This window comes from Limulus polyphemus, unplaced genomic scaffold (assembly GCF_000517525.1).
Source record: "Limulus polyphemus unplaced genomic scaffold, Limulus_polyphemus-2.1.2 Scaffold6269, whole genome shotgun sequence".
NCBI lineage: Eukaryota > Metazoa > Arthropoda > Merostomata > Xiphosura > Limulidae > Limulus > Limulus polyphemus.
Window position 1 is genome coordinate 20971 of NW_013671879.1, and position 23701 is coordinate 44671.

The following is a 23701-nucleotide window of genomic DNA, read 5'->3' on the forward strand; positions in this document are numbered from 1 at the left end:
AAAACGCAGTTAACTGAAAAGTGTTTGGAAGAAGAAACAATAAAAAAACAGCACATCTCTCTGTATAACTGTGAGAATGTTTTCTTTCCAGATACACTCAATAACAACATATAAATCAGAATTGTTCTGAGAAAAAATTAAACAAAACAAATGAAAAAATAAACAATTAGAAATAAAAAATTATTTCTTGTTTTTACCTGAATCTTCCCACTTTTCTTAAATGTGAAAACATCTCTCCTCCTTGCACATAAGGCAGTACCATGTAGAGATTGGAATTATCCTGTAAGTATGAATTATAACATACATTTATCAAACTAATGAACAATAAGAACAGACAAAAATTTCAGTTTGCTTCAGGTCATCAACACCAATTACTCTGCAATACCCTGTTTCCTTTTCTGCTGAAACTGACCATAAAAGCCAAGAGTAAGCTGATGTGAGATAGGTTAGACCACGATAACTAATCACTTTACTCCAAATTTTTATTTTTCCCCCGATACACGATACTTGTATAATTTTGTATTTGTCACAAGATGTACGATTTACCAAGCAATGCCCTTCAAAGTTGGCCTCTGACCTCACAAAAAAAAGTAACCTATTTTCCAAGACATATTACATTCTAAGATTATAACAAAAAAAAATAAATATATTTTTCGATAATTTCACAAGTTTTACAAATGATAGATAGCAGTGCTGTAATCTGATTTTTGGATCTCCTGTGAGCAGGACTGAACCCTGGACCTCTCAGATACAAAGTAATGCTTTACCAGCTGCAGCCAAAAGAATAGTGGTAACTTTATTAAAATGGAATCCTCATTATTATTGTGTGATGCATGTGAATCAACTATGATAGCATTGGTGAGGATGTAAGGGCATGCACTGCTGTGGTGTATTAATTTGTCTAGGATGCTTTACTAGCAGTAGTAACCGGAATCAAAATTATAAGCTATCTCACAGTAAATTTTCATGTTTACAGCTATCTTAGAAATTTACAAGATTTCTTGTACAGTTTATTAGATGTCTTACCAATGTTTTCTTTTGCTTTTTCAAATAAATATAAAAACAGGTTTCCATATTGTACAGTATCTAATTCTTCTGACTTCTCCTCATTCCATAAAAAAAAAAATTGTATGATTGTCCTTACTACTTATATTCTCTACATCAAGATAATGTCCATTTTCACTCCAATTAGAGAGGTCCACCATCGTTAGAAACTTAGCAGGATGCTGTTGCTAATGTCAGTATCATGCATACGCAATACTATTGCCACATAAATAGTGCAAATACATTCATGTAAGTTACGAGTACTACGTAAATTCATTAAGAGACTTGTTGAATATTCTGAACCACAAAATGAATTTTCTCTTAACTGAGGGGTACAAGTCTCAAAATACTTTACTAGAAGCATCATGAAAAATGTATTAGATACTCCCTTGCAGTTTCAACAATTTGTTTGGGGTAACTGATCATAATATAGATAAGTGTCAAGTGCCGGAGAATGGCAACATTGAAATAACGTTCTTAATAATTGTTCAATCACTTCAAAAGGCTTGTTACTGCATGTAACTGAGAGACTGCTAATATGAAATGATTTAGTTAAATCATTGTACAACATTTTTGTGAGTTACAATTTGAATTACAAGCGGTAGGCTGTTACACTTGTGAAGTTTTATTTCTATTTCTCTGGAGAACAAAAAATTGAGTTTGCCAGGACTTAACAAGTACTTTCTAGGTACATCAAGTTATCAGAATACATTATCTGATGACCTTCCGTGTTATCGTGAATTGAAAACCAGGTTTAGCTTTAACAGTTAATTGGTATCACCTTGCGAGACCTAGCCATCAAGACTTATCTGAAAGAACACATGTAGAAGTTGTTCATTGAAACCTACTGTATCTTACAGAGGGCATTCTATTGAACAAGTAGGAATCTACATTATTATTATTATTATATCTAGCACCATGTAATAATTATTGGGTTTGAGATAATCTTAAAATATAATTTTCTGGTTCTCAAGAGGATAATCCAAGTTTTACTCTATTGTTTTGCTATTAAAATGAAATTAAAAAATTGAATATACACTAAACTTGTGTACATACATTGTATAATAGAAAGAAAATGTAACCAGATAATATTCAGTCATGTGGATGTACTTTTAAGCAATTGAAAATTTCTGGAAGTTGAGGTCACCAGTGTTTATATTACCATAAATCTTTATTACACATAACTAATTATTCACTTACACCAACTATTTTTTTTCAACAACCTGACACCAACAAATTAAGTTCCAGAATTAGCTGGCCAGTTCAGCAATGACACCCAATCCAGAAGCCAATGGACTATGAAAGAAAGGTACCATAAGAGATATATCAGGGTCAGTTTGAAATAATTTCCAGAGTGATCAACAAGCTATTCATCTTGCTGCCCATTTATAAAAGAAATAGCTTCAACAATATTAAGTAATCTTCCATTTGAGAGATGTAACCACTGTCAAGCATTGGTAACTGCTTTATCCAACAGGTTTCTGAAGTAAAGTTCTGGAAAAAGGTATGGAGAAAAAAAAATGAGAGAGATATCAGTTGAACTTGCAGAAGATTTGTAAAGGCTTATCCAATTATCTTACCCAGAAGCTCCATGTGAAATGGTGAATTCGTTGGCATGTCAATAATTTACAGATACCATATCAGATTAGGATATGAGAATCATGCTGAAGAAAAGTAAGTGTAAATCTTTAATGGAAGGTTTGAAAACTTTAATGGGCTGCAACTGCTTGCTGAAGGAAAAGGATAAAATGTTTCGGCTTCTATGCCGAAGAAGGCCTCAATACAGAAGCTTAAAACCTTGTCTTCTTTTCTTTCAATGGGCATTTGCAGTCTATTAAAGATCTAAAACTTCCTATGTCTACTCATGCTTGCCCTTTCAGCTGTGTGGGGGTTATAATGTGACAATCAATCCCACTATTCATTGGTAAAAGAGTAGCCCAAGAGTTGGCAGTGGGTGGTGATGAGTTGCTGCCTTCCATCTAGTCTTTCACTGCTAAATTAGGGATGGTTAGTACAGATAGCCCTCGTGTAGCTTTGCTCGAAATTCCAAACAAACCAAAACACTTCAAATAAGCTTAGCCAACTTATTAATTTCAGCACCAGAAAAACATTCCTACACAACCCTATAACCATAGACAGTATATATGTACAAAACAAAACACCAAATTCTTCTGGAACTATACATTTGAAAAAATATAAAAAGTTATCAGAACCATTCTTATAATTTGATCACATATGAATAAGGTAACACTGATAACTGTCAAACAAAAACCACATAATTAGGTGAGTCAATACTTGTAGTAGTATACACTCAACTCTTTGAATATTCACCTTAAAACACATAACTTATTTCAGAATGTCCATCAAAGCCATTTTTCTGGGACTTCTCTTTACAAATTCATCAATCATTTGATTTAGATTTATGTTCAAGTCATAATGTGAACTTAATAGGGCCTGTCCATTTAGTTGCTCCTGTGACACAGTTTTTCAGGTGGTGCAGAGCAGAAATGGATCATTCGCACTGATGTGTGATAACTGGAATGGCTGCCATGATAATCAAAGCTGCACAGATATTGGAAAATTTTGTCACCACTTTTAACACTTTGTTGCCAAATGACTCCCAAACTAGCATTTCAGCAGGTAACGCAGATGGTGATGGCAAGAATTTCTTATATTTGTTGCAAAAAAATGGGACTTTACAAGTGGCTTCACTTTTCATGTGTGTTTTGGCATAACAGTTAAACCACTAAGAACTTCATTCTGTCCAGAATAAAACAGCGCACTAAATTCCTGGATAAGGTGATCCAGCAGGGGTATTGCGATCACTCCTCTGTAGTACTCTTCTGCTAGTCCAGGGTGTTGTAATATTCATATCAAGCTTTTCCACCATTGAGGTAGCTTGCTGATACCAGACAGAACTTTCTGCCTCTATGTTAGACCTAACATTCTCAGCAGCATTCTTAACAATATCAACAAACTTACAGACACAACATCGTGGTCAGCATACTGCAGTTTGTATTTCAGTCCACTAGTAAAGCCAGTAACTTCTCTTGTGTATATGAATATGTGAATGCAATGATAAACTGGAACTCAGTGATGGAATGGTGTAGTTCATCTGCATTTACAGTCGACTCACTGTTACAATGTTTATCTTCGATTCTCCTAATTTCATCAAGTTTCAATTACTAGCTCACATATACTGATGACCACACCTCTATAACATCAAGGCACTGTATCCACCTGGTTTTGCATATAATGAGTATCTTCTTGTGCTTACTTTAGAGACAAAGTTCTTTCACTAGCTTTGTCAACAATGCCTGTTGTTTAGGAGAGAAGCTAAAGAAACACGACAGAGTATTAAGAGTAGTAAGCATATTCTTAACTTTTTGGCTAGTACTGGATCTTACAACATAGAAGTTTAATTTGTGAATGCTTCAGGATACTGTTCTTGGATTTGCATAGCACTGACCCCAACAGTCATTCATATCTAAACCAAGATCTTTAATAGTCTTCAAAATTAAATCTGCAATTGTTTCACCAGATCTACCACTTTTGCAATGTACTAACTGAATAAATATGTCTTGAATCTGGCTGTTTTCAACCACATGATGGATAACAAGTGGAATTTGCTCAGGGTTGGTGGTGTCCTAAGCTTCACCAGCAAGCACAGAGAATATCTGATTTACCTTCATGTCTGAAACCAATTTCTTTTGTATATTAGTTCATTTTGAGCAGTACAAGACATTTTTGATGCAACTATTGAAGTGTTCTTTTAAAACCTGATCACCAGATTTACAATGAAATTAAAGTAAAACTTGAAAATTCCCAGAATTTTTATCAGTGTCCAAATGAGATGAATCATCACAATGGCCTTTCAAGGCAATATTTTGTTTACCAGAGAAAATAAATTATCTAATATTGGCTTTAGCTTAATGTAATTGCATTCAATGAGTCGCTTACAACTGCAGTTTAACTGCACAATTATTAGCACCAGTTTATTTTCCTATGACATCCTAAAAAAATTTCACATATGATAATATGCATCCTTATGTACAGGAGATTTTTCAACATGTTCTTTAAATTTTGAAACAGCAGACTGCCACTTCATCAAAAGAGACAAGTACAATTAAAAAAGGTAATCAATCAACCCAATTAAAATATACAAATAACAGACTTACCTTCGGAATTTGTACATACTCAAACATACTGAATCTTTGATATTTTGGCATGTTTTCATTTACAATTTCACTCTTTTGAAGGCATTTTTACATTATTTTCGTGTATTTTTCTAAAGTGTGTTATGACAGCTGCATGAATGGGATGAACAGACATCTGCAGAGCGTATATTCATGACAGGGAATCAGTCTTTGTGTCAAAACTGTAGCAGGATACTCGTAGAATAATTCTTCACGAACTCATGTGATAAGGTCAAAAAACACCCCAAATTCATTGAAAGTTTAATTATTTTTGATAAAAAAAAAAAGACATTTTGAAAAGGGCAGGAAAATACTCTGACCACGTCATGTGACATGGTTTGGATCCATAACCACTGACAATAGTCTAAAAGAATTGAAAGTATTAGTTACACAACTAGTCTTACAGAATAATGGAAATAAACCACAAGACAACAGGTGTTTCAAGTGTACCTTACAAAAACAAATGCACCAAACTGTACACAAAGGCCTGTAGAGAATAAAAACTTCCTCAAAGGTTCTCAGAAAAACAAAACTGATATAAGTGTGGGAATCATGACCATTACAGCTTAGACTGTAAGGAATCAACAACTGTTAATAAGTCAAAGAGACTATTCCCTATGAAAGAGTCCGATCACCCAGCCAAATTAAAGGTTCAACAAAGAGCTAATCAGACATCGGAAAACATAAAATAGCTAGACGTATGGGATGAGGTTCAACTGAGAATACTCTATCTGTGCCAAGTGAGATAACAGATTCATTATTTAAAGAAACAAGTCTATCAGTCCACGGATTTATTGATGGGAAGTTTTGTAGTAAGTTGATTGATATTGGTTCTACAGCTACAATGGTTCAACCTGATTTGTTAATGACAGGTGGGAAATTTCCTCCAGAAAAAAAAAAAGATGAATTAATGAGAACAGCAAGTGGACATAAAGTTTCAGCAAGAGGAAAGTTGGAAGTTACCCTTACTCTAGAAAACTTCTCTATGCCTCACTCATGATGTGTGGATAATTGACATTGAGGAAGAGTGCTTACTGAAAACTGACTTCATCCAAAGATATAGATGTGAAATTAAGCTAGCTTCATAGTCTATGATCAGGAAGTTCCTGTGCACTACATGACAATTTCCGCACCAGATCTTATCACGATAACAAGGAGAGTAGTTAATGTACCATCAACAAATGAAGTACGTATACCAGAAATTATTAACAATAAATTTACATCTAGTAATTGGGCCATACAAAAGTTTTGTTGGACCACTCGCTGTTAACCATCTATTCAACACATAAAAAGAAGAATTAACCACTACTCCTGTATTAACATACCAAACTCTTGAAGATCCACTCATTTTTGATAAAGATAGCAGTGATTTTATACTACGAGGAATGTTATTGTAAGAACAACATGGAAAAGAACATGTGATTACATACTATACAAGGCAATTAATATTGCAGAAATGAAGTATTATACAACTCAGAAAGTGTTGTTCCAACCCTAGGCTATTTCCATCATTACCTATATGGACAAAAGTTTATTCTATGGACTGATCATGTAGCACTAAAGTTGTTGGTAAATACTCACAATCTAGTAAGCCAGATAGCAAAAATGGCTCTAGAAAATTCAGGAGTACAATTTTAACACTGTGAATCACCCTGTATGGAACCATGGAAATGTTTATGCATTATCCCAAAAACCATGTGTTAATAAAGAATGTAAACACTGTGAAAAGAGGAAAGCACAAGACAGCAACGTCTACCAGCCTGTAGTACAATAAAGTATAATTCAGGATGGGACATCCACAATTGGTAATGAAGGACTAATGTGGTCCACTACTCAACTGAAAGATGATCAAGCAACAAATATGAGTCTGAAACCAATTATTCATGGATCAAGGATAATGCAGAACAAATCCTACAAGAACGTTTATTATTTCAGAAACTGAAAGATGTCAGAATACAGAAAGTGTGACTGTAGTTGGTAATTCCACACACTCTACATTCTAAAGCTCTCTCACCTTCACAACCTTTCAACAGCTGGATGCTTGGGTGTTAAGAAGACACTAGAGGGAGTAATGGAACGATTTTAATCGGTTTGGTGTTGGGAATCTGGATAGAATTGGGTTAAATCATGTTAAGTGTGTTATAAGAGAAACAAAAATTGCAAGGGTAGTTACAGCACCATCTGAGAGAATTGCTGTGATGTGCTTGATCCTCTACCACAAAGTAAACAGTGGTAATAAATACATTGCAGTTGTGATGGACTGTTTCACCGAATGGTCAGAAGCATACACTGTTTCTAACCAGGAAGTAAAAAATTCTTGCAAGGAAATTCGTCAATGAATTAATTTCAAGATTTTGGATGCCTATGGAACTTAGATCAGGGATAGAACTATGAATCGGCTTTGTTTGCAGAAATGTGTCAAATCCTTGGAATAAAAAATACCAAGAAAACAGCCCATTTTGAAAACAATTAGTCATTTATTTGGATGAACAACAGAAAATATACAATCAAGATATTCTATCGCTACTTATGAATTATCGATTGTTTGTTTGTTTGTAATTAAGCACAAAGCTACACAATGGGCTATCTGTACTCTGACCACCACTGGTAACGAAACCCAGATTCTAGTGTTGTAAATGAATTATCGAATGGCAGTACATGAAGCTAAATGCAACATACCATCATCACTGATATTTGATAAAAACTTAAACTGCCATTAGACCTTCTCTACTCACACTCAGCAGAGTCATGCATGAAATATGTACAGACTACAGAACACCATGACTTTACCTCAGAAAAGGTGACATGGTATGGTTGTACAATCCTGGTTATAAGAGAAGAAGAACTCCTTATTTAAGCAGATGTTAGAAAGTTGTACTGAGGATAATAAATTATATCATTTACAGAATCCAGAAAGACAAGCAGTCCAACCAACAGACATCCAACATAATCTTCTTTGGAAGTATGTTAGTCAGAGAACAGTGAGCTGGGTAATTTAAGAGGAGAATTTGCCTATGGAAAGTCAATATATGGAACAGCCCAAAGTTCCTGGCCAGGGGATCACTGAGGATAGAACCACCAGTGGGTTTGTTCCACCACCTACCTAGAGAAGACTCCCTCATTGAGAGGACAGCATGTGACAATAAGGGACATGGGGTGATCTCATCTGCATGCCATAACTTCTGAGAAGAAAACCACCAAAAAGACTTTGTGAATGGACAGTTTTGTGTACTGTTTTATTTGTATACTAGTGAAAATACCCAGCATTGCTCAGGTTATTAGATTGATAGTGAATGTATTCTGAAGCCATTTTAGCATAAAAATATAACTTATATACTTTTGTTGCTAAGCAACATGAGATAAAAGCCATTGCTGGAATGTATTGTTATCAAAATACACTGGCTTTTCTATATATTAGAAGTTGTTACATAAGGAACCACTTCTTTTTTATATGGTTTTTCACTAGCTTGCCTCATTAAAAAGATGCACAAGTGCATGCATTTGGATAAGAAATACCCAGGTGCACCCCCTCAGGGTTTACTTAGTATGGGTGCAAAATTTCAGGTTTCTAGGTTCTTTCTTTTTGGAGCTATGGCAGTCACAGTTCTTTTCTATGTGATTTTTTGCTAGCTTGCCTCATAAAAGATGCACATGTGCCTGCATGCACACACATGGATAAGTAATACTACCCAATTGCACAACTTCAAGGTCCTCTTAGTATGGGTGCAAAATTTTAGGTTTCTAGGTTCTTTCCTCTTGGAGCTATGGCAGTCACACATACACAGATATGCACACATACACATGTCTGTCTGTGATTTCTATTTGTAATATAAGGAACCACTTCTTTTCTATGTGGTTTTTCACTAGCCTGCTTCATTAAAAAGATGCGCAAGTGCATGCATTTGGATAAGAAATACCCAAGTGCACCCCCTCAGGGTTTACTTAGTATGGGTGCAAAATTTCAGGTTTCTGGGTTCTTTATTTTTGGAGCTATAGTAGTCGCATTTCTATATGGTTTTTTTGCTAGCTTGCCTCATAAAAAGATGTGCACGCACGTGCATGTAGATCAGTAATAATACCCAGGTGTGCGCCCCCCCCCTTATTATTATAGATTAGGGTTATTCAAGGGACTTCAAAATCCAGAAAAGGGCAGTGTTGTAGACTATATTTTAGATATTTTAATTTAGATGTTTGTTCACTAGAAGGCACATGATGTAATATCTAGAAAGTTCACAAAATTTCTCTGTAGAGTCTAAAAATTAAATGCAGTATGTAGAAATGAGGGTACAATATAAATATTAGATTCAGTGACTTAGTTATTCAATCAGTGAAGCAATATATTAATGAATAATCAATGATCAAGTTGGTTCAGTGCCAGTTAGACAGTGAGTGTTAGTGCATTTATGATTAGATTTTTAAAGTTCTGATAAATTTTATTTGTACCACTGTATCAGAAATTACATCTACAAGTAAACAAAGCCTGTATCAAATGTTACTCACTTATTAACGAAATAAATTATTTTATCATTACTTAAAGTGAATTTGCATTATTTTTACCAAGTATTGTAAAAGAACTCGCCTGGTGATAGAACACATTACAACAATAGTTTAAAAAAAAGCCTTAACATGTGCTTGCATGCATGGTGTCAGTAGAAAATAAATTTTACAATTATGAAAAATATAAATGATTAAGTGTAGCTAATATCAAACTTAAATCTACCTATACCTAAATGACATCTTTATAAACTACTGGGAGTGATTTGAGACTTATATTGAATTCATGCTACCCTCACACACACACATAACTAATGCTACTTTCTTACCTTAAAATGAAATTCCAGCTTTACAAGGAATGGGAAGTCAATAGCTTGCAAAATCTTCTTCTCATTTAGAGTATGTTCAACTTGTTTTAGCTTTACAACCTGTTTCCAACAAAGATTAAAACCTAATGTTAAAAATCACTTTCATACCAATTCCTAAATATAATTTGTTTAAGAAAAGGATACCCTTTCCTTGCAATTACTATTTGTGGAATTCTTCTTTGCAACATATTCCAATCTATGAGAGTAATAAGTACAAAAATATAGCAAAACAAACATTATGTTTTAATTGTTACAATAACACACTATATTTTAAATGACAACAAAACAAACAGGTAGAAATATTACAAGTGTTAACATTTTTCTTACATGAAAATATATTTCCAATAGATATAACTTACATCTCTGCTCGCAATAGCTATTTCTCATCCACCTGCCATTGAAATCTTGTGAATGGCACTAGCCTTGAACTATCTGCCTTTTAAATCATGTGTTTTGATGTTAACTGCACTAGTACATTATGTAATCATCATGCAACAACAGCCCTCCACCAACAGGAGGGTGACACATCCACATAAGTACTCTTACTCAACATTAACTTCGATCTTCGATGAGAGAAGAATAATGTGCACCAGTGGTGGGGAGGAACAAGGGTCAGAAGATGTACAGAGGTAGATATAGGAAATACATTTTCAGGTATGGAAAACATTAACTTCCTAAACAATCTACGTACCTCTCTGCACATAATAACTAGAATCCCATATCAATATGGTGGAGGGATCAGTGTAAACGAAAACAACCTAGATGAGCTCCCTTTCCATCAGAAAAGGAAAGCTCATGGAGCTTGACACCCAATAACAAAAGCTTAATAGAGGGACAACATTCAAAGCAGATGGTATCTTTCTCAGGCAGTGTGTACTTTTTGTTCATATCGAAGTATGAAAGGAGGAAGTCCAAAATCAGCCAATATGACACAGAGATGGGCAGGAAAAATATATGATCAATCAAGATTTTGCACATAACAAGTCATATGGACGTACAATGTAGTGTAGCTAGGGAAATAATCAGATTGTACAATTTGGTATGTATTCTGTTATACAATTTGTTCAACATATATACAGGAGCAGGTACTAAGGTCCCTTCCTGGTTCCCGAGGAGAACACTTTATCCCATCTGGCTGGTCAAAGCCACCGAAGAATTGGCATAAAACAGAATAGGAGCTAACCTGCAAAACACTGACATGAACACCCCTAACCTAGTTCCTACTGCATCATGTTGCCTACTCAGTCTCTCTGGAGGGATCACACAGTTGGTGAGGAAATCTCCATGTAAACCCCTTCCCCCAGCACCTAGAAACTTGGAATGGCAAGGGCCTCCCATTCTCCACTCAAAGATCAGAGGTGATTCACACTGGGAAGGCTTTGAAAAGATACCTGGACCCAATTGTACCTAACCACTGCCAAGTTCTTTTACTGGAGAAAGTGCAATGGATTACAACAAAACCTATTTTGAAAAGCTAGAATGCACATGTCAGGGAAGTGGGCAGGCACTCACTCTGTACTGGCATTTTCCATGATAATCAATGGAAGTTATGGTCTGGAATGAACAGAGAGTTATATATACCACCAGAAAATCCCCATCTCAACAGTGGACTCATAGGAACCAGGACCGATGAGCTTATCACTTTTCATTACCCTTGACTAGATTCAGTTTTAGAAAAGTAAATATACCCTGTGAAGCAATATCGTACACTGAATGAGTACTGAGGTAAGGATGAGACTATTACAAAAAATTGGTAAAAAAATAAATGAGGTACTTACGCCATTAACTCTTTCAAGACTGAATATTTATGAGATTTTGTTGCCATCCAGTGCAACAGAACAAACAGTGACTCTGAACTTAGTAACATAACATAATATGAATAGTGAGGTACTTGTAGCAAATAGAGCAACAATTGCTCACAATCAGTATTGTCTATGTGTATGATAAAGTTCAAACCAGTTTCTATATTTTTTGTTGAGACACAAGTATACTCTACAATGACTGCACATAAAATGGGTGCAGTGGCAATTTCCTTCATATGTCAGTCGTGTGCTATCATGCAAAGTTCCATATTTGCACACACCTCCTGCTCTTGCATTCCTTTCATTACAAACCCTACAGTCACGAATGGTTTCAGTGAACGGTGTTGTTCCATGTTTTACTATCTCTGAGCATCATGTGGATCTCCAATTGATGGCCTACCAGCTCCTTTCCAAAATGTTTTGCTGCAAGTAGGCCTTTTGCAATACTACTGTCGTGTCACCTATTGTCAGCAAAACTAACTACACTCTTTCAAACTCTGCAATGAAACAAAGTGAGCCAAACTTCTCCACTATGGTGGAGGAGCATCTGAAAAGGGTTAGAATTGGTGAATAGACTGAAGAATGATCACTAGAGAAGTAGTATAGATGGAGATTAAATAGCCAGAAGATGAGAAAGGTGTGTGTTGGGCATTGTCTATTTCCCTGGCTGTAAGATCTCACCCAATGGTTGTTGAAAGAGCGAAGCCAGAGTAAGTAATGAACTAAAGATTATCGGATAAGGAGGGGGTCACACAGCACGCATCTCAAAAGGGAGGTGAGCATGTCAAGCAACACCAGATCACCAGGATCAGAACAATTGTTGTGGACCAGAAAATAAACAGGAGAAAAGAGTGGCTAGGAAAAAAGGAAGTAAGATTTGTGGAAGAGAGTAAAAGAGACATATAAGGCATAAACATCTGAACAGCAACAATCTTAAGTCAGAAGGAAAGAAGCCTTCAAGAAAAGTTGAAAGAAGGAAACAAGTGTCAAAATTTCAAATGGGGTCTGGCAGAGAATGTAAAGAACCACAAATATGTCTCATTCAGACAAATGAAGTAAAAGAGGAGAAAGAAGGACAAAGGAAGGACTGTAACAAGGTAGAATGACAGGGGAATAAAAGATGGAACCACAGTGAAAAAGCTACATGACATCCAACCTTGATGTAGACTGACAACCTCTTGTCAAACAGCCTGGTAAAGGACTCTAAATGATGGTTGACAGATGGCACAGAGGCATGTCTGATTGACAAATGGTGATAAAAATGCCACTTGCGTCAGGGAACACAGAGAGTGAAAGGATGAGCTGAGGGGTGAAAAAAAAGGGTAAAACAATATAAGAATCTGCCTGTCAAGTAAGGAACAGACAATTTTACATGTGATGACAAAGAAACGACTTTCCTGGATGAAAGACTGATGTAGAATGTTGAAGCAATAGGAATCAAGATGTTGGAAGAAGAAGAAAAGGTGCCTAAGATCCCAAATGGTGGAGAAGAGGAAACCAAGACCTAGCTGGCCAATAAGGTGTTACCAACAAGTCATAGAACATTGTTGAGACAAAAAAAAATCCACAGCCCAAGCAACCAGCTGTGAGATTATGGGCCAAAAGAGCTGAGGTGACTGGACACTCCATGACACATTGCTGAAATGGAGCATGAGCCTGAATGAGGTGTGAAATGAAAATGACCCCAAGATGGATCATCTATAGTCAGAGGCAGGAACAACCAAGAAAATAAAAGACCAAGCATACCAGATGATCAGCTTATCAGAGGAAAAGGGATTAAAGAGAATATCTACCAAGCAGAAGCAAAAACTAGCCAAATATTCAGAAAAAAATGGAAATGAAGACTGAAACAGTAGAATGTGGAGAACAAAAGCCCCAAGACTTAGCTGAAGATATTAAGAGCAAAATCAATGCTAAAAGGTTGAGACAAAAATTGGTATACCTTATCATGGTCGACAAACCAAAGAAAATGTTATGATGTCAGGATTATTGGAATGTGAAGAAAAGGCATCCAAGACATGGACCATCTTCATCCACAGGCTGTTGAAAACAACCTATTACAATGAAGAAATCCTTCATATAAAACTAGAAAATCATTAGAAGTGGTATAGCAAGGATGTACAATGAGGGAATGTCAGACCCCAGTATTCTTGGGGACAAATAAGAGATGGGAATAGTAACTCAGAGGGGAGCAAGTAATTCTTTACACTGCATTCCAAACCAAAAGTTCCAACATTGTATTCTGGAGATGGTGGAGGTATTACAATCAGAAGGTGAAGGAAAAACAAGGGTAAAGGGTAAGAAAAAAGAAGTGAAGAGAGAGACAGTGGGCAAGAACCTGAGCAACCCAATGGTTGGTTATGAAGTGAATTCACAGGTTAGAAAAGAAGTGCCCCCTTGTATAGGACCTGAGCCAGCCAGGTGTAAAGAGATGTAGTCACTAACAGGACAGACAAAAGCTGACATTCCAGAAAGTAAAGGAGCAGAAAGAGGAAATGTGAAGAAGGATGAGGGTACATGGGCTAAGAAATGTAACAATGTACAGACATGGAAAAATTGGAGTGTACATAAGTGAGTGAAAGCTGATGGAAAGCAGCTTCTGCTCAAAACTCCAAGGTGAGAGGAATAACCCAAAAATCTTGTGGCAAAAGAATGGAACAAGACACAAAGAGAAGACTCAGGAAAATGAAAGACAGAGAAAAAGTTGTCATGTTTGAATAGATGTCAGCTACATAGAAACCATATGAGAAGAGACAGAGCAAATTATGAGATCCTGGCTTAGGTATGAAAAATAACACACTGGAAATACCACAGAAAAACTATCTGGATTATGGTTTAGGGCCTCAGATAGAAGATAAGAAAAAACAGACAGTGAATGAATAAAGCAAGGTGAGAGCAAAGACAGAAGTAAGCCCTGGTAAGGGATACTAGAGACAGAGGGGTCAACTTTCAAGCAGATAGAAGGGATTCCAGGGATTGAGGATCCAAGAAAGCAGATGGAAAGCAACAATAACCATGTTAAAGAATTAATGAACTAGATGGATGAGGCAGGAAGGAGTGGGAATGATACCGAGACAAGAATATATCAGCATGGATACAAAAACCAGGTAAAGGGGGATAAAATAAAACAACAGCAGGAAAGTATGAAATATGTATTATGAAGAAACACAGGACACAGGATTAACTGAAACTGTAGTACAAACTCAACACAATCAGCAAAGAGAGAAAAATTATGTGTCCCTCAACAGCAAACAAAACCAGGCAACAGATGTCAACCTCAGAGTTGGGCTTAGTAATTGAGAAGTGGGAAGGAAGGTGGTAGCATCTCCTGCAAACAAAGTTAACTTCAAGTGCAAGTGTTTATGAAGATCTACTGCACATGGAAAATGTGGTGGAGGGCCATTTTCACATGATTACATCATCTACCAGCACAATTCACGACAAAATATGATTTAAGTGAAAGATAGCTCAAGGATAGTGGTGTGCACAAAATCTCAATAGCAATCACACAAAATACATACTGCATGAAGAGAGGTAAGTGGATCATTTCTGAATTAATATTTTTGTTTGTAAGTTACACAAAATAAGAATCAAAAGATGATATAAATTTAACTCTTTCCCAAAAACCTACCTTTTGCTTGTCCAGAATTTTCATTGCATAATATTCTTGTTCAATTTTATGCTGAACAAGCATCACTCTTCCAAAAGAACCTGTTCCTAATGTTTTGATTCTTTCAAAGTCATCCAAACATGCCGTATCCTGATGAAACAAAAGATGACTTTTAGCAAAACTTGGCACAGATAAAGAACATGTGTTTCTTTAGATGGAAATAAAAACAATCACCATGCATTCCAATTCCATAATTTACGCTACAAGCTATGATTTCCATTTCTTTATTGAAACTTCTTAATTTATTCTTATATTCTGCTATACACCTGTATGAGTGTTTTTTTTATTTACATTCACATGTTGCAATGTAAATAGTCTCTAATATTATATTAGTTTTACAGGTATACTACAATAATTTAAAGTTGTTTATTTCTTACATAGTAGGATGATTTACATCCTTTGATACACAATCAAGCTAATATCATATACAATACAAGATCATTTTACATGTTCATAATCAAAATATATGCTTGGAAACTCTTGACATATGTACATCTTTAAATTCTTTAAGTCCAGAGCAGGGTTTGTGTCTGATCACCTTACCAGATAACTTTATCATAAAGTTAAAAAGTATAATGATCTTTTATTAACAGTTATATAAAGATTTACTTCTTGGCAATCTCTATCACCTGACCTGTTGAGAGCTGGCATTGCTCCAAAGTGATGTTTTCAGCTGATCATGGTACAAGTTTTGTTAATCTGATATTTTTGTTTCATAAAAAAAAAAATATACATACACATATGTGCAATTACCTTATTTAATTAGTCCTTTAATAGAAGGCTTAAGTGTCTTGCAACTTGCAAGTAACATTCGTGTGGGATCCATTTAGCTGTGTGTGGCATAATTTAGCGAGCTCAACTCTTTCCCTGTCAAGTGACTAGCAAGTGACATTCATAACTGATTCATCTAGATAAGTATATGGTATAATTCAGTTAGCTTAACTCCTTCCCTGCTAAGTGACTAGCAAGTGACATTCATGTGGGATCCATTTAGCTGTGTGTGGCATAATTTAATTAGCTTAACTCTTTCCATGCAAAGTGACTTGCAAGTGACATTCACAACAGATTCATCTAGATATGTATATGGTGTAATTCAGTTAGCTTAACTCCCTCCCTGCTAAGTGACTAGCAAGTGACATTCATAACTGATTCATCTAGATACGTATATGGTGTAATTCAGTTAGCTTAACTCCTTCCCTGCTAAGTGACTAGCAAGTGACATTCATAACTGATTCATCTAGATACGTATATGGTGTAATTCAGTTAGCTTAACTCCTTCCCTGCTAAGTGACATTCATAATGGGTTTACCAAGTGAGATGTGGCACAAGTTACAGATACTTAAACTGTTTCACTTACAAGAAACAAACATTCATTAAGATCTCATTTTGTTGTAAGAGATTTAGCTTCGATATATTTTAATCTTTTACTTCCTCGGTAAGTGAAAAATTGTGTTAAGTGGATCAAATGAAGCAAACATTTAACCTCTAGGTTTACAGGCTAAATGTCCTATATTTCATTTGTACTAAACTGCTGACATAAATTAAAAAGAACAAAATAAAAATCAGGGTGGCTACAGCCTAAAAAGTTTTTCCCTGACTTTCCAGGGAAAATTCTAGATTTTTTTAGTGTTTACTGTTCACAAATACATGGGATAAAAAAAAAGTTCAGAATGTACTTAGTTTAAACTAGAATACTATGAAAATGATCTTCAAAAAGGATTTACAAATTGATGGTAGACAATAAAATGTACTATTATTATTTGGAAACGAATAATAAATCTAGCCTTATTATCAAATGTAATGACTTAAATAATTATCACTAGAGTGACAGACCACGGTAATATAAAAATACAATGTGTGTGTGTGTGTATACAGGTTTTGGGATAATAAGAAAGGGAAGATAATACTTTTTATTTACTTTAACATAAGATAACCTATTGACAACACTGAACTATTTGGTTTTTCAAAGCTGTCCTTGCACACCAATCCTCAGGAAAAGTAAAAATTGAAACCTATCCTTTACTTTTTGGAAAATCATTGATTTTCCTTTTAAAATCTTGGAAAGTAGTTGCCTTCACTATTTCTGACAGCAAACTGTCTGTCAGAAAAATAAAACTATCTTAACGAGAGATTAAAATGTCTTTTGGAAATCTTGTGACCATTCATTCATTATCTTCAGCATGTAGTACATAAGAATTAGATGCCCTAGTTCTATCAATCCCCAGACAATCTAATAAACTTCAACAAAATCACTTCTTACCTTGTTTTCACTGTGGAAATGAGTTAAGAGATCTTATCCGATCCTTGTCAGATAACCTTTCTATCCCTGGAATAATCCTAGTAGCCCTACCATGAACCTTCTCCAGTAACTCAATATCCTTTCTTAGATAAGGAGATCAAAACTGTACACAGTATATCAAATGAGGCCTAACTAGTGATTTGTATAAAGATAACTAACTCTTTTTACTTTTAATATAATATTCTATTTGGCTTTATTACTAACAACACATGTATATATATTTATATAATAAGGATCCATTTTCAGATGGACATGATTAATAACCTTACTGCACCTTCTCCCATCTAACCACTCTACAAAACAATCCACTTAATTTATCTGTCCCCAGTCACTACTGATGTGATTTCTTAAGACTTGGAGAAATATTTTTAAACTCCCTGACTTTCACGTGTTCATGGCCACCTTGAATATGAATACCATATAACATTTTGATATATATATATATATATATATATATATATGATATTCATATCTGCTTCATACGTATACATGTACTTCCATACCTTGCTTGGATTATTCCATTTGGTTTCGAACTGTTCTTTGGCATCTGCTAGAAATTTTTCAACTGAAAAAGAAAGGGTACAATAAATAATACAATAAAGTATTAGCCGATTAGAGAAATACATAAACAGTGAGAGTGTAGTATGTCACAATACTCATTAAATGTTGGCAAGTTTCTTCATGTGGAAACAGACACTGAACAGTTAGGCTGTTATATAGTACAGGTGCCATAGAAAGTTTCTTTGGTAAAGTGTGTCGTTAGAGACAGATCAAGTTTCCACTGAAATAAATAAACATTAGCGACTATGGTTAAAGAAGAGAACTAGTGTTTGTGGGTTCTGTAAGTAAGGTATACCATTTTGTTTATTTTATTGAATATAATTAAATTTATTTTATTTTAATTTGTTATTCTATATCATGCTTTATTATATGATGAAACAATAAATTTTAATATTGATAAGTAGATATGTACGAAAAGTATTAACTACATTTATGGCAGATTGATTTATGGTTTTGATATATGTGCATAGCTCACTCTGATAAGAAGATATTACTTAGTATATGTAGACAATCAAACAACCTGCTTCAGTGCTGTAAAATAATCAAATCTTTTAACTCTTAATAATGCCACTACGTGGGCACCTATAGCATTAATAACATTATCAATGAATTTCTTAAATACACAACTAATTTCCTCTATTCTTTGCTACAGCTTATTAAGCGAACAATATGATTTAAATGGTGTTACTATAGCGTGCGGTCTACACAGATACAATCATCATCATCATCATCACAGTCTTAATGATTCACTAAAACATAATTTCTTGCTAAGCAATTTATATCTACCCAAATTTAGGTTATAATTGTTGGAATTTATTTCATTCCAATTATATTTGCCCCAGAAACATTATGTAATGGTATTTTGTAAGATACTTTATTAGTTTAAAATCATTATTTATAATAAATGGCTCCAATTGCAAATAAAAAAAAGTTAAAACGGTGATGATGATAGTATCTGTGTAGATCACATGCTATAGTGTAAATATCTGTGTAGATCGCACGCTATAGTGTAAATATCTATGTAGACCCCACGCTAGTGTAAATATCTGTGTAGACTGCACGCTATAGTGGAAATATCTGTGTAGACTGCATGCTATAGTGTAAATATCTGTGTAGACCGCACACTATAGGGTAAATATCTGTGTAGACTGCACGCTATAGTGTAAATATCTATGTAGACCCCACGCTAGTGTAAATATCTGTGCAGACCGCACACTATAGTGGAAATATCTGTGTAGACTGCATGCTATAGTGGTAAATATCTGTGTAGACTGCACGCTATAGTGTAAATATCTATGTAGACCCCACGCTAGTGTAAATATCTGTGTAGACTGCACGCTATAGTGTAAATATCTGTGTAGACTGCACGCTATAGTGTAAATATCTGTGTAGAATGCACACTATAGTGTAAATATCTGTATAGACCGCACACTATAGTGTAAATATCTGTATAGACCACACGCTATAGTGTAAATATCTGTGTAGACCGCACACTATAGTAGCACCATTTAAATTCTATTTAAGAATATGATTTTACATACAAAGATGTTAGTAATATGATAATAATATAAATTCAAGTAAGGACACATCTATAAACTGGGAAGTTCTTTCTCCAACTCTAATTTTTATTAAATGTTAATGAAACATGTATTCTCAAAAGGTTAAAAAACTAGTACATGAGTCTAACATAGAATCAGTAAACTTAGCATAAATCCAAAAATGTCATCTACAAAATTTTGAAATGTTACTTAAGACACCAGGAATTCCTCATCTCAACTATACAAATTTCAAAGTACACTAAACAAACAAAAAAAAAAAAACGCTTGTACTACTTTAATTTTAACAATACTTTTATTCACTAAAATCAGGCACTAACACTTGATATATACTTTCATCACTAGTCCTTACAATATAATACAAAGTATTCATTGTCTTAAAAATTATTCATTTGAACGAAAAAGGCATATCTGAAATTTCTATTCATACACACTGAAATCTACAGTGGTTATTTGAGCACGAGCACGTGTACAAGCTTAAGTGTAACTGAAGATACAACACATATGTACAAGTATAGCAAACTTGAATGTACTGTACCACAATATTACTTTACTATATGTACAAATGATGAAAGGGTTCTTTCTACAAGTGATATTTGTTGCTTTATAACACACACATATGGAAGATTTTCTGTCAACTGTGTAAAATACAAAGTTTATAAAATAAAGAAACTTGAAACATTGTCTGTGTCAGACTTATAGCTAATGGATCTGTTTACTTTACATTCACCAATCAAAAATAGAGAAACCATATACAAGTTAACTTACTAGTTGTTAGTTAATATACAGATACAGTTTATCATTATTTCAATTTCATGCTTAAAAAATAATGCAAAGATCTGCATCTCATCCCATATATGAATAAAAACTACAAGTATAATAAAATGTTTAAAAAATACAAATACCAAAGTCATTTATAAAGGGTTGGGTATGTTATATTAATAGTTCTGGTTTTCCAGGATGTTTTTTTTTTTAAGTTTTAGTGGATGGTCTAACAGACCCCTTGTTGTTCTTAGATGTTATTTATTGTTATTTGAATAAAAATATCATTCAGAATAACTGTCAAATCAAGATGACAGTCAGTCACACAAGCCAATCAAGATAATGCTATATTGTCAGTATTTAAAATAAGTTTAGAGTGTATTTATAAACATGTTGATTAAAAGTAAAAAGGGGAGTTACATCTTTCGATGAATCTTCAATCAGGTCTCACTCTCACTTAGAATCTCGTGTTTAACTTTGGTCTCCATATTTAAGAAAAGACATTAACTAATTGGTAAGGATTCATTTGAAAGCTACTATGTAACATAACATTTAGAGACAACAAGGGGATTGTTGGCCCATCAAGGCTACCCCATCCACTTAAAAATATAGAAGAAAGAAAAATCAATGGTATCCAGCTCTGAACATTTCAATATTTATTGGATCTTCCCTTAAACATCCACAATATTTAAATGCATTCCATTGCAAAGGTCAACAACCCTCTGAGAAAAGTGAAACTGTCTAAGCTGAAGCTGACTCCTATCCAGCCAAAAATTTATATCTGTACTCATGTCTTACTGTTAAATATGAAAAAAGATGATGTATCAATACTATCTTGAAACCTTCAATCAGATCCTCTTTAACTCTTCCTTTTTCAGGAAGAAACAATTACACAGATTTTAACTGGTCCTCATATGACAACCTTTCCATCCCAGTAGCCCTTTCCAATAATTCAATGTCCTTTCTAAGATAAGCAGCTCAAGACTGAACACAATACTCCAAATGAGGCCTAACCAGTGACCTATACAATGAAATTATGACCTCTTTAGAATTAAATTAAATGTATCTGTATACACAATCTAAAATCCTATCTGCCATACCACTAGCAACAATACACTGCTCTGATGGCTTAAGATTAGAGCTGGGTAATTAAGGTAATTTATTTTTTATTTAATAGGGTGATTATCTCGTGAAAGAACTTGCTGTCGACAAGAGAGGAATCAATAATTTGACATTTTGGGATCAAATGGTCTCTTGTTGTCCTTATGTTATATCACTAATGTACTAAATCATGTTTTGTCAGTCATAACTACTGAACAATTTAACATTTAGAAAACATAACGATTATCTTTCAAAAGGATGTAAAATATTTGAAGCTGGATACAGATTTCTAACAATAGAATAAAACTATACTTTAACTTAAAACAAAGTGTACCACTGGTTTTGTTAAAACATTAATTTCATTTACTATTTTTTTTTTAAGAAAGCTTTATATGACACAAAATGACAACCTGATTGCTTCAATAACTACTAACAGTTATTCTCAAATATGAGAGTGATTACAGCCTTCTTAAATTCTGGTTGGTGGATAAATCCATACTCAGAACTTAATTAATAACCCATTAAAGTTTAAACAAACCCAAGACAATATGATTCTTCTCTCACTATTTGGAAAATTAAGCATTTTGACAAGAAAAAAAAAAAAAATAGAAAAGCATTAATCCCAGCTTCTTGCAAAACCACAGAAAAAGACCAGGTCTCTTATTTTGATGACCTGCAATTATTTACATGGTGTTTGTAATGTCTTTTACTCATCATAATACAGGTGTCTTGTATTAATACACATCATTAGATGTCTGATGAACAGCTGAATCTCCCCAACCTCTGATCTAGCCTCATGGTATGGTATAATTAAAAATGATATATTTTACAATTTGATGAACATGAAGTAATATAGTACTAGTAGTAGTAGAGCTTTTCTTAAACTCAGACTTTTACTTTTACATAACATAGAGCAACATAGACCTATACTGATTATATTTATAAACTATTATTATTATAATTGAAAGTGGTATTAATACCAGTACTTATTATTAGTTATTTTGTCCAACGGGCTGCAATATTTTCCATTAATAATAATATTATTATTATGACTCTGACTTATGTTGTAATTTTTTATTTTCACAGGGATAAAACTTAAATATTATCACCATCAGTGAGGAAAGTATGAAAAATCGAGGATCAGATTCATGACCTTACCACTTTCGGTAACGTGTTCTTTTTTAGTAGAAACGGCTGTATTTCCCATGGTTCAAAATCAACCTCTGGAGGAAAGTGTGAACGTAATTTTCGCTACACACGTTCCTTACTGTTTTAGACCCCCAGGATCTGACATGGTACAAACCTTCTACCGGCTGATATTTACTCGATCACAAATTCGTATTCAAAAAAGATCCAAACCCGAATTAGCGCTTAAAACTGTTTCAATCCTTGTTATTTTACGTCATTGTACTATTTTGTCTATATAAAAAAACTCGTCTGGCAAAATGGCGACTGGTGCATTTGAAGTATATTACAATACGTAATCTGAAAGCGTTCGAGATCGGCAAAAGATTTACCATTGTTACGTTAGAGCTGTACGTCAAATTATCGAAATTGGGCCGACGACAGCTTGCTTACGTGCATGTTACGTCGTAGGAAAACGTAGAAAAATATATTACAGTTAACATTGTTATGATTATATATATAAAATGTTTTAGAATCAAAGTATGTGATTGTCGTAATAGGATCACCAGTTAAGCAAACTATTTGAATTAAAAACATTATTTGCCCTGCGACATCATGCAGTTTTCGTTATATAAAGTAATTGAAGTTCTACTTAAAACATATACGTTTTAGTTTCATTTTCAGCTCTTTGAAAAAATTAGCCTTAAGATATACACTAATAAA

General features: G+C 34.3%; 1 protein-coding gene across 1 annotated transcript in view; it reads right to left on the minus strand.

The window, feature by feature from the left end:
• The window catches only part of LOC106473550 (cAMP-dependent protein kinase catalytic subunit-like), a gene marked incomplete at its 3' end in the record, with an annotated part of 34630 nt that extends 11276 nt beyond the window's left edge, over positions 1-23354 (minus strand). Inside the window, exons 1-5 of the mRNA XM_013934233.2 lie at positions 23012-23354; positions 18377-18438; positions 15536-15664; positions 10064-10162; positions 198-280 (exon numbers count right to left, since the gene is read on the minus strand). Coding sequence (XP_013789687.2) covers positions 198-280; positions 10064-10162; positions 15536-15664; positions 18377-18438; positions 23012-23060 — 422 coding nt within the window. The remainder of the gene's footprint in view (positions 1-197; positions 281-10063; positions 10163-15535; positions 15665-18376; positions 18439-23011) is intronic.
• Between the last annotated feature and the right edge of the window lie 347 nt (positions 23355-23701).